The sequence below is a fragment of the Nerophis ophidion genome, linkage group LG25 (assembly GCF_033978795.1).
Source record: "Nerophis ophidion isolate RoL-2023_Sa linkage group LG25, RoL_Noph_v1.0, whole genome shotgun sequence".
Classification (NCBI taxonomy): Eukaryota; Metazoa; Chordata; class Actinopteri; order Syngnathiformes; family Syngnathidae; genus Nerophis; species Nerophis ophidion.
Genome location: NC_084635.1, coordinates 24,667,452 through 24,680,497, shown reverse-complemented (window position 1 = coordinate 24,680,497; position 13,046 = coordinate 24,667,452). Strand labels below are relative to the sequence as shown.

The 13,046-nt window shown below is 36.1% G+C and overlaps 1 protein-coding gene across 16 annotated transcripts in view; it reads left to right on the top strand.

Moving 5' to 3' along the window:
- Nucleotides 1–13,046, top strand: part of ppip5k1a (diphosphoinositol pentakisphosphate kinase 1a) — a 114,172-nt gene that overhangs the window by 70,548 nt on the left and 30,578 nt on the right. For 6 of the 16 annotated variants that reach the window (XM_061887328.1, XM_061887334.1, XM_061887327.1 and 3 more), the window contains one exon: nt 12,767–12,829. The exons of the other annotated variants lie outside the window; for them this stretch is intronic. In XM_061887328.1, the coding sequence (XP_061743312.1) occupies nt 12,767–12,829 (63 nt within the window). The remainder of the gene's footprint in view (nt 1–12,766; nt 12,830–13,046) is intronic. 16 annotated transcript variants of the gene reach the window in all.

Sequence of the window (13,046 nt, the reverse complement as noted above, 5' to 3'; positions counted from 1 at the left end):
TGGGAGACTCGTCAGGATAGAGGGAAAGATTAATGCACCAATTTACAGAGACATCATAGATAAAAACTTGCTCCAGAGTGCTCCGGAACCACGATAGTAATAACACATACAAGATATCAAAGGAATGGCTTCGGGACATCTCTGTAAATGACCTTGAGTGGCTAAGCTAGAGCCCAGACTTGAATCCAATTGAATATCTCTAAAGAGATCTAAAAATGGCTGTGCACTGACGCTTCCCATCCAACCTATTAGAGATTGAGAGGTTCTGCAAAGAGGACTGAGCGAAATTGCCCAAAGATAGGTGTAGCATCGTATTCAAAAAGACTTGAGGCTGTAATTGCTGCCAAAGGCGCATCATCACAATATTGAGCAAAGGCTGTAAATACTTACATGCATGTGATTTCTTAGTTTTTTATTTTTAATACATTTGCAAAAATTTCATTCAAAAAATCCCAGTGTCATTATAGAGTGTTCTTTGTAGACTTTTAAGGACAAAATATTTATTCCATTTTTGAATAAGGCTGTAACATAAAAACAAAAATTAAAAAAAGTGAAGCACTGAGAACACGTTCCAGATGCACTGTACATTAAATTTCATAAGATTAGTCCTTGCCATCTTCAAACACCTCAACAGAAATGAAACGTGCGTCATGATAACACCATCTATGACCATAAATCCATATTTTAGACAGTCATTTTAGTCTCTGTTTATTAAATTGCATATTCACTCTACTCCACCCCACCTCCCATCATTTTTTTTCCTCCACACCACTTCGCGATCAGCATGTTTCATTTCAGTAGTTCATATACATGCAACCTAAGGCCCACTTAAAGCTGCAAAAACAAAATGTGGATTACTTTTGGGTCCCTCCAGGATTTCATGGGATTTGTTTGTGATTGTTATGGCCTAAAATGCTGGATTTTGCTGTATCTTTTTTTTTTAAGTCGCATTGTCATTATTTTTTTTTCTAGTAACGCTATTATGTGTTTATTTATGAGCCTTTACTATTTAATGAGTGTATGTAACACAAGGGAGCATTCCCATCTCAGTAAGTCAGTTGGTAAACATGTATCTTAAACTTTGTTTCAGACAGAAGCCGGGGAAGAAAACGGTATTATTTTTTATATGCCTTATGATTTCTGTGTACTTTACAGGGCCACATGTAATCTTGTTAATGGTCCTCACGAACGAGGTTTGTTCCATTTTCCATCTGCTGTTTTATTTTTTTTACACTTGGGACCAATTCACCCAAGGCAAGCATAGTTTGTAAAGCAAACGCCACCAAAGATTCCTTTCTTGTCTGATGTGTTGTGCACAAGTTGCAGACCTTCTTTGTGTTTGTTTTATGGTTGAAAAGTATTTGTCAGTTTTAAATGTTTAATTATGTTTCAACACATCGCATATACCTGTAGTTTACCCCTACTTTCGTTCAGAACCCTGGGGAACAGTTAAGAGCGATCCACAGCGATGATGTGTGCTGGTAAATGATAGACTGTGTGAGATTATCATCACATGTCCCTTTGTCGGAATGAGACAAGGCCAATGTAGGGAGACTAGATTGGTTTGAGAGTTGACGTGCACATTGTAGTGCTATTCCAAAACAATTTGGATTAGCGAAAATGACAATTTACAAATAATTCATGGCAATTTGCGGAAATTGGCAACAACATGAAATCCTGGAGGGTTCCTGTCCAATGAAAACCATGTACCGGTAATTACAAGAACATACCGTATTTTTGTAATTATAAGTCGCTCCGGAGTATATGTCGCACCGCCCGAAAATGCATTTTAAGAAGGGGAAAAACATATATGTCGCACTGGGGTATAAGTCGCATTTTTGGGGGAAATTTTTTTGATAAAATCCAACACCAAGAATAAACATTTGAAAGGCAATTTAAAATAACTAAAGAGTAGTGGACAACAGGCTGAATAAGTGTACGTTATATGACGCATGAATAACCACCGAAGAACGTGCCTGGTATGTTAACGTAACATATTCTGGTAATACTCCTTCAAATAACTACAACATATAGAACATGGTATGCGTTTACCAAACAATCTGTCACTCCTAATCGATAAATCCGATGAAGTCTTCTTCCTTGATGTTGCTTCTAAACAACTCTGCCAACTCCAAAGGTATGCGCCGCTTCCTCTTGTCGTTTTCTGCTACATATTTCACTACGTCCAGCTTGTAATCTGCAGTACATGATTTCCTTTTCGGTGCCATTTTTGTTCAGCCCTTCCCAGTTTTTATAAATTACCGCCAACGATGAAATGATCTATTTTAATAGCTACGGCAGTAGCATATAGCATATAGCAGTTAGCATTCCATGACCCACAATGCACTTCTGCCATGACCCTCCCCTGCCGAATTCTTATTGGTTGACGTGTGTGTGACGTTTGCTGACGTGTGTGTGACATTTACTGACGTGTGTGTGACGTTTGCTTACATTTTCTTCATCTCCTCCGCGAATGAGATAAATATAATTATTTGATATTTTACGGTACTGTGTTAATAATTTCACACATAAGTCGCTCCGGAGTATATGTCGCACCCCCGGCCAAACTATGAAAAAAAATGCAACTTATAGTCGAAAAATACGGTATTTTATTTATTTTGTCGACAAAAAACAAGGGTGCATGTTTTTGATTGGACAGCAGCAATAAATAGAATCACAACAATAAAGCTGACTAACGTGAAACAACTGCTACTTTGAGTTTAATATTCAGGTGTACAGTTAAGTCACAGCACTACTAGACTATAGATTGTAATATTTCTGGTTATCAAGTACACAACATTGTTTTATGTAGGCCATTTTGTAACTGCAACACTACTGCAGTGACTGTTAAACCTCTTAGATCATATCTGTCTATGTTTGCATGCAGTAGTAGTGGTAGCATTGTTTTTTTCCTCAAGAACGTCTGTTAGGACTTTTTGGGCTTGCATGTATGGGAAAAAAAACCATTTCATCTTTATTTTTCATTAACTGCCTCTATCATAATTCATTTTTTTCATTTCACATTCATAGATGCAACGACTTTCTGCTTTTCATTCTGGGTTTAATATTGGTACTTAGATTAAATGTGTAGTTGCTTTGTAGACGCACACAGATTTACAGATGCAATCAGAAGTTTACGTACACTCACATGGGAATGAATGTCAAACTGATTTTGGGCCCATTGTTTTTTTTTTAACTGTTCTTTTTCGACGGCGAAATTATTTACCAAATACACATTTTTGATGATTTTTTAAAAAAAACAAGATTTGGGAAGGTCAAATACATTTTTCTCTAATTTACAAACAAAGGGTCAAAATAAATCAAATACATTCCTTATATAAATTTGTTTTTTAAGTTGTTCTGAAGGGTTCAGAATGTATTTTAGTGATCACGGCATCTTCATCTACCGATACCTTTTCTCGTTATAGTATTATATTTGTATGCATGTACATTGCTTAATATATTTAAGCATGTTAATAAATTCGATTGTATTTTAAAGATAATTCTAAAAAGTAAAACTCTTAAATTCTGTAAATTCACTTTAGAATGAACTATTTCAAGATACGTCTTTATTTTGCAAATAAAACTTAAAATTAAGTTGTTTATTAAATTTTAATAAATGTTTAAAAACTACTTGTTCAAGGTCTAAATAAAAAAAATAATTGAAATGTAACTTCTGAAATCCAAACTTATATATTATATTCTAATTCATTGAGATGCACTGGTTTTTGCTGCCCTAGAAAATTATAATAAAGTTGCGCAGAACATGACTCAAGTTATTTAATACCGCTAAATTAATGACATTATTGTGATCAAAATATTGACACAAAACCAGAAAAAATAAAAGTACTGTTTTTTATAGACTTACAGGGGCCGTTTGAAACTTACTCACAGTTATATTTTTTCAAAGCAAAAAATATAATAAACACAATTGGCTAGCCTACTGTATGTTACAGTTAGTGGTTTTATTTGTTTTTCAGAATTTCTTAAGTTTATGTACTGTAATAAAATATTTTGCGAGCTCGAATAAAAGGGTTGTTTTTATTTTACTCGCCCTGTCTCGTCCACACATACACGCAGGGAGCTCGTGCACACATACAAAAACAGTCCAAGAAAAGCAACGAACAATTCATTCATGTTGTTGTTATAGTAGAATATACAGCGATAGCTAACACTAACTATCCAAATCAACACAACACCCAAAGCTAATGTGTGTGCTCGTGTTTTTTTTAATATTCTGAAAATAGAAACAATTCAAAAATCCTTTATAAATATATTTATTGAATAATAGTCAACAAAATATGAATGTAAGTTCATAAACTGTGAAAAGAAATGCAACAATGCAATATTCAGTGTTGACAGCTAGATTTTTTTGTGGACATGCTCCATAAATATTGATGTTAAAGATTCCTTTTTTTGTGAAGAAATTTTTAGAACTAAGTTCATGATTCCAAATGGATCTCTATTATAATCCCCAAAGAGGGCACTTTAAGTTAATGATTACTTCTATGTGTAGAAATATTTATTTATAAATGAATCACTTGTTTATTCTTCAACAAGTTTTTAGTTATTTTTATATATTTTTTTCCAAATAGTTCAAGAAAGACCACTACAAATGAGCAATATGTTGCACTGTTCTACAATTTAATAATTCAGAAACTGATGACATAGTGCTGTATTTCCATCCATCCAATCCATTTCCTACCGCTTATTCCCTTTTGGGGTCGCGGGGGGCGCTGGCGCCTATCTCAGCTACAATCGAGCGGAAGGCGGCGTACACCCTGGACAAGTCGCCACTTCATCGCAGAGTGCTGTATTATACTTCTTTATCTCTTTTTTTCAACCAAAAATGCTTTGCTTTGATTAGGGGGTACTTGAATTAAAAAAACATTTTCTCAGGGAAAAAAGGTTGAGAACCACTGATTTAGTTGATCAATATAATGTACCCAGAAATATATATTTTTAAATTTCATCTCTTTTAAACACGCTGTAAATAAATGCATATCCTCTGAAAGTATGTTTTTAAAAAGCCATGAACTGGAAGATGCACTTTTTAATCAAGATACATTTAAGAAATTAATTAAACTATTTTATGGAATAATAAATGAACACCACACTAGAAATGCAAATGATGCATGTGTTCGGAAATGGATGATGGACTTAAACATTTTAGATGAAAGAGACATATCATCGAATGAAATTTGGAAAAATGCCAATAAGCCCTTTAGAAACATTAAAGATAAGCTGTCTCAATTTAAGACATTGAATAGATTGTATTTTACATCTTCTCAGCTGTTTAAAATTGGTGTAGTAGATAGCAAGTTATGTACGAAGTGTCGGGCAGCTGAGGTAACTCTTGTTCATTTATTGTGGGAATGTCAGAGAATAAAAGAGTTTTGGTGGAAAACAACAAAAGAAGCAATCACATTCCTTAATATAAACATCCCAAAGACATTGCAAACTTGTATTCTTGGGGATCGCCATCAATTTAGCAACGTGTCATCGAAGAGTAAAAATGCATTTCTTTCAATATGCATAATAACAAAAAGCGTAGTAATATTTAAAAAATTGATAGATTTTGATAGTCCAACTCATACTGACTGGTATACACAAGCTATGGAGATGATATCAGTAGAAAAAACTGCATTTAGTTTAGATAATAATGAGTCATATATTGGAATATGGGATCCATTATTTAAATTAGTTTTAAGTATTAAATGAACCAAAATGACTTATTTTATCTTTGTGTAAAATATTGGACACAGTGTGTTGTCAAGCTTATGAGATGCGATGCAAGTGTAAGCCACTGTGACACTATTGTTCTTTTTTTATTTTATTTTTTGTATTAACGTTTTTAATGATAATATCAATGAGGGATTTTTTATCACTGCTATTTTGAAATTGTTACCAATATTGATAATATTCATATTTGTTTCACTACTTTTAGATTGTACCGTGTCATGTTTGTGTGTCCCCAATTGCTGTGTTTATTCCTATTCTGAATGTTGCTGGGTCGGGTGTGTTTTTGGAATTGGATTGCATTGTTATGGTATTAATGTGTATTGTTTTGTTGGATTGATTAATAAATTCATTAAAAAACAAAACAAAACAAAAAAACCCGTGTCTATACTCTCAAGTCACGTAAATTGCGTAAGCAAAGACGTTTTACGCCCGTTGATTTTTGTTGTATCATCTGGGATATTGTGTTGTGTTGTCGGTCACCGATGTCCATAATGCACAGTAAAAGCAAGAAAGTTAAAAAACTACCCAAAAAAAACTCTCGGCATGAGGAGGCATGTTGAGCAGAGGTTCATTTGCATTTAACAACTCCTCTTCTCAAAATGAGCTGTTTTTAAAAGGGAGCCAAAAAGTGTCTTGAAAAGATGTTTCTTAAATAAAATCTTAGCACATTTTTATCAAAGAACCACCATTTCATTGTATGTAGACCATAAGGTGTTTTAAATGTAGAAAACGAATGTGCATAGTTTCTAGTGGGCATCAGTGTAATGGCAAGTCATGGCGAGGTACACTATGCTTCTATATGTACTGATGTCCACATGCAATTACACAACCGCTACAGCTTTCTGAACAGCCTTCTTGGCATTCTTTCTCCCCTGCATATTTCTGGTTCATGTCCTTAAGAGCCTAAAAAAGCCTCAGAGGGAGCCATCTGCATTCGGGGTTATCAGCCGTGCTGTGGGGGCGCTTTGTTTTCAGGGTCCCGGTGGCCATGGTCTGAAGACCTGCTGGTGCAGATGGCTCCTGTGCTAGTTCTTACTCACATGTCTCCTCTGTACTCAGCCATGCATTCAATTGTTCATATAGCTGTGTGTGTGTGTGTGTGTGTGTGTGTGTGTGTGTGTGTTTGTGTTTGTGTTTGTGTTTGTGTGTGCGTCCGTGCGTGCGTGCGATAAATGGAGGATCTGGGTCATCGGGGTATTGTTTTCAAGTTGGTAAAGCACATTGCATTTATTTTATGTATGAAAACAGCTTTATGAATAAAGTTTGATTTTATTTGATAAAATCAAAAGGCATAAATGTCATTTAAATATTGTCTGCATTGTACATTAAATGCATTGTCTTAACATGACTGTTCAAGCAGGTTCATCAAATCTTTAAATTCCCTCAACTTCAGTTATTGACCACAGCCAGATACACTGTGTGTTTTTTAGATGTTTGGAGTCACATAAGTAAAATGTATGTGCATAGACATTTACCTTATATAGTGCCATAAAAGCACAAGGATCCCACACCTTAGAACGTTTACTTTGTTTCATTGTGATTTGAGGTTTATGATGACATAAATTGCTGTCAAACGCTACTCCTAGGACTTCTTTTAGTACGAACTGTTCCTTGTGAGACTAAAGAAGAGCCTTCTGATAAACAGTTTAGTGCTTTACAGTCAAATGACGCAGTAACTGTATTGGTCGGGTTTTTTATTTGTTTTTTGGTTTTTTTGGTCAACACAAGTGTTTTATAATGCATCGACACTTCTGTGTCGCTTGACCAATTACTCGTACCAGCCCTCTAAACGCTGTCACAAATATTTTATAAATGTTACTTCCACATGAAAACTAGATTATTTTTTTAACATACCGATCATAATATATGCATCAACTTTATACAGTCCTGACCAAATTATTGGTACCCCTGCATTTCTGTCAGTTAATGCACTACTTCTTCCGAAAAAATGTGTTGAAATTACAAATGCTTCGGTATTCACATGTTTTTTTATTTTGTTGGCATTGGAACACAACAACAACAAAAAGCCAAATCTGATATTTACACAGAACTCCAAAAATGCACTGTACAAAATTATTGGTACCTCGTCAAAATTCTTAGAAACATTTTTATTCTAAGCATGTGATGCTCCTTTGATTTGTAATCAAACTCACCTTTAGCAAGTAACAGGTGCTGGCAATACAGCAATCACACTTGAAGCCAGTTAAAATGGAGAAAAGTTGACTCAACCTTTGTGTTGTGTGTACCACACTGAGCATGGAGAAAAGAAAGAGGAGCAAAGAACTCACAAAAGATTTGAGAACCAAGATTGTGGAAAAGCATGGACACACAAGGCTACAAGTCCATCTCCAGAGATCTAAATTAAGTTATTTTGTCTACTGTGTGCATTGTCATCAAGAAGTTTAAAGCCCATGGCACTATTGCTAAACTCCCTGGACGTAGACGGAAGAGAAAAATTTATGAGAGACTGCAACGAAGGATTGTTAGAATTGGGATAAAGAACCTAAATCCACTTTCTGGTACAACAGTGTGAGCTTGCACTATCCGTCACCATCTCAATGAAAAGGGATGCTATGGTAGGAGACCCAGGAGGACCCTGCTGTTGACACAGAGACAAAGAAAAGCAAGACTGGAGTTTTCAAAGACTTACCTGAGGAAGCCAAAATGCAGTTTGGAAAATGTCCTGTGGACGGATGCGACTAAAGTGGAGGTTTTTGGTAAAGCACATCATCACACTGTTTACAGAAAACCAAAGGAGGCCTTCAGAGAAATGAACAGGCACGGTGGAGGTTCACTGATGTTTTGGGGTTGCTTTGCTGCTTCTGGTACCGTATGCCTTAACTTTGTGCATGACATCATGAATTCTGAGGACTAACAAAGAATTTTGGGGCATAATGTAGGGTTCAGTGTCCGAAAGCTGGGTCTCCGTCAGAGGTCATGGGTCTTTCAGCAGGACAATGACCAAAGCACACAAAGATGGCTTCAGACAAAGCGCTGGAGTGTTCTTAAGTGGCTATCAATGAGTCCAGATCTAATTCCTATAGAACATATATGGAGAGATCTAAAAACAGCAGTGGGCAAAGGCACACTTCAAATCTGAGAGACCTGAAGCACTTTGCAAAAGAAGAGTGGTCCAAAATTCCAGTAGCAAGGTGTAAGAAACTCATTGATGGTTAAAGGATGCCATTCATTTCAGTTATTTTTTCCAAAGGGTGTGCTACCAAATACTAATTTGAGGGTGCCAATAATTTTGTTCAGTCCATTTTTGAAGTCCTGTGTAAAATATCAGATTTGGCTTTTTTTCTTTTTTTTTTGTGTTTTAATGCAAATAAAAGAAATAAACATATGAATAACAAAGTGTTTGTACTTTCAACACTGGGAGAAGTGGTGCATTATCTGACAGAAATGCAGATGTGCCAATATTTTAGGGCCATGACTGTATATCTATCTATCTTCTCCCCGAGGGTAGCAGCCTAAGCAGAGAAGCCCAGACTTGCCTCTCTCCAGCTTCTTTGTCTGGCTCTTCTTGAGTGATCCCAAGGTGTTTCCAGGCCACCGGTAGACATACTCTCTTTTCCCTTCCTCGTGAAGAAGACCCCAAAGTACTTAAACTCCTTCACAAGGGGCAAGATCTCGTCCCCAACCCGGAAATTACACTCAAACCCCACTAAGCACTCTCCACAGGACACTTCCCGATGGATACGGTCGAATGCCTTCTCCAAGTCCACAAAACGCGTAGACTGGTTGAGGAAAATCCCATCCGAGGTCCGACTGTCCGGCGTAGCCTTCTCTCCAGTACACCTGAATAGACCTCATGTTGTATGCTAAGGAGTGTGATCCCGCGATAGTTTGAACCCACCCTCTGGTTCCAGTTTTTAAATAGAAGAACTGGGGTGGTCCCCAGTCTGCCAATGCAGACGAAACCTACCTCCCCTCTCCTTCCTTTATGTCCTTGCAATGTTGCAGAGTCTTGTCAACCAAGACAGCATCCAGAGCCTTAAGTAACTCTGGGCAAATCTCATCCACCAAGGAGAATTGTAACTACCCCGGCAAACTCAGGCCCAGAAATAGGAGAGCCAACGGCAGAGTCCTTGGCACTGCTTCTTCATTGGAAGACCTGTAGATGGGATTGAGGAGGTCTTCGAACTATTCCTTTCACCGATCAACAACATCCTCAGCTGAAGTCAGTAGCACAACGTCGCTACCATACAGGGTGTTGACAGTACACTGCTTCCCCCTCCTGATGCAGCCAATGGTGGTCCAGAATTGCTTTGAAGCCAACCAGAACTCGTTCTCCATGGCATCTCCAATCTCCCCCCATGTCCATGTTTTTACCTCTGCAACCTCCAAAGCCACACACTGTTTGGCCTGTCTGTGCCTCACCCCTTGTGTCCACAATGTGAATCAAAAATAGTCTGTAAAATGTCAATGAAATCCTTTAAAAGATTACACTAGCTTTTCAACAGCTCATCACAGACTAAGCTAATCGATGCCAGCAAGTTTGATTGCGCACCAAATAAACTCATTGTTATTTGACTTTTCTGTCAGAAAATAGAGCTCTCTTTTGACTTGGACAAATAGTGAGTTGACAAAGACTTTCGGAATCTTGAATTTATATTATTACCTTTGCCTTGGCTATCGTTTTGCTGGACCTAGGGGGAACCTATCTACAGTACCTGGAGTTATCTTCTTAGCTTCTGGTGCTTAAACTTGAAATATTACTTCTTTACTGCAGTGGCTTTTTATTTTGTTTGTATCTTTTATAAGGAGTAATTGGGTTAGTTCAGAGCTTGTTTTTGTCTAAGGGGAATACTACAGGTGACTATTATATCCAAAGGTAAATTCAACAGTAATTATGCTTGCTTGTTTTGTCATTAAATTATGTCCTGTCCTCACACACTATTTGTGTGTCTCAGTATGTCCAGATGTATAAAAGTCCCTCTAACATAATATTGAGTTGGACAGAGGTTTTAGTTTTTTGTTTTGTTGGTTAAGCAGGAACAATTTAAGAAAGAACATGAAGACATTTACTCTAAAAAACGTTACATTCTCGTCATAAATGTTTAATTTTTTTTTTTTTGTTTTGTTTCCAATTTGTTTCCAATGCATTCATGTATACATACGAGCTGAGTCAAATAGTATAAAAAAAATGATTCACACAATTAACTGGGTTAACCAGCCCTGCCAAGCAATTATGCCTTGTTTATTTTTTAGGGAGTTGGCAACCCTCCTGGTGGTGTATGTATGTGTACATACGAACTTAAAGTATACAAGCTGCAAATGAGAGAGAAATAAAAAATATTGTAAACGTGTGCACCCCATTCTTGTTTTGAAAACACTAAGTTGTGCCTCGTATTACACCTGGGGGGAACGTTTAGAGAAAGTATTAAAGTCCCATTATTAATGACATTCATTCCCATGATGACTGTATGTATACATGTCTAGCTTGAGGCTCATATTTGGATTAATGCAGCCTTAAGATATTAAAATGTGATCTATTCAGTAGTATTTACATTGGCACCATCATAATGTGAATATTATTTTCACTTTTTCTGCAGCCTGGGCATACAGGTCAAATGATCATCCTCAATTGGTTAAGTTAGAGCTAAGGGCGCATTGATGCGTCCAAAAATCTCTGCATGCTTGGCAGTAGTCTGTTGTAATATTGTCCAGTAGGTGTCAGTTTTGCATCATATAAATGCTGTCGCTTCACCGCTACCATCCTCATAACTGTTGAACATGTTTGTCATCCATCTTGGAAAGTCATTTGTTTAGAATAATGCAGACAAATATCTCTTGATCCAATTTGTGTTTGGTGTGATTTAAAAAAATAAAGTACAGTATATAATATATTTTGTGTATATATATATATATATATATATATATGTGTGTGTGTACATGTGTGTGTGTGTACATATATATATATACACTGTATATATGTACGTATGTGTATATATATATATACATATATGTGTGTATATATATTTATGTATATATGTGTGCGTATATATGTGTGTGTGTATATATATGTGTGAATATATGTATATATATATATGTATGTATGTGTGTGTATATATATATGTATATATATATATATATATGTGTGTGTGTGTGTGAATATGTATATGTGTGTATATATATATATATATATATATATATATATATAAATATATATATATATATACATATGTGTGTGTATATATACAAATGTGTATATAAATGTGTGTATATATATATATATATAATCAATTAATCATAGAAGAGTCCAAATTTATTCTGCAAAGGTTGAAACAAGGCAATATGACTCTTCTTGTTGGTTGAAAACCTTTCACTTTTCATCTAAAATACTTCCTCAGTTGTAAAATAATAAATCCACCTATGTGTGGCCTCTTTTTAAGGACCATGATATCCACATTCCCGATGGGGAAGAGGATCTTCATCAAAATAGATAATCGCTCTCAAAATGTAGTTGGAGGTTTGCGCCACTCCTTCATCGTCAGCTTACAACAATGGGCTGACATCCTCCTCCCAAATATTTTCTCATTCCATAAAGAAAAAAGGCTACCAACACGCTGTTTTGCCACCAGCTAGTGAACGACCTCTTGTTGTGTTTTTGCCAGCCAGCAACGCTATTGTGACCACACTCCGGGTACAAACCCACCTGACACATAAATAGGAGACTTAAAAAATTACAACAAGAAGCTTAATGAATGAAAAGGTGAAACATTCAACCAAGCAGGATTCAGTTGCCCCAATTAAACTGCTACAGTTTACCATGACCTGGATGACTGACGATCTGCACACACAGTCCCACTTGAAATCCAGTCAGTATATATCCTTAGCTTAGCTAAGCTTTTTTTCACAATAGAGTAATGAAGCAGGATGTGTACAGTATACGAAGAAACTCAATTGACCATAAAATATCCATATCAGCACTGACACAAAAAATAGGGTATTATAAAATATGTTAGTTAAAATAATTACTGTGGCATATAGTAACACTAGTACATTTTTGTTTCCTCAGAATTGTTGTCTATGCCGGCAGTAAAGCGATTTTCTGTGTCATTTGCAAAGCATCCGACTAATGGTACGTCTGCCTCTTTCAAGTATATTATCACTTCACCTCACTTTGTCTTGCATGTCTTCAAATGTTTGTTTTTTTTGTTTATTTTTTCCTCTTTTTTATCCCCCACATGGCCCTCCAGCATTCCAGGTTTCTGCCGTCGTTCTTCCTTTTTCTTGATTATTTAATACTCATGTTGTTATCACTTTCCTAACAGACATTCTTTCTAACCAGGGTTCCT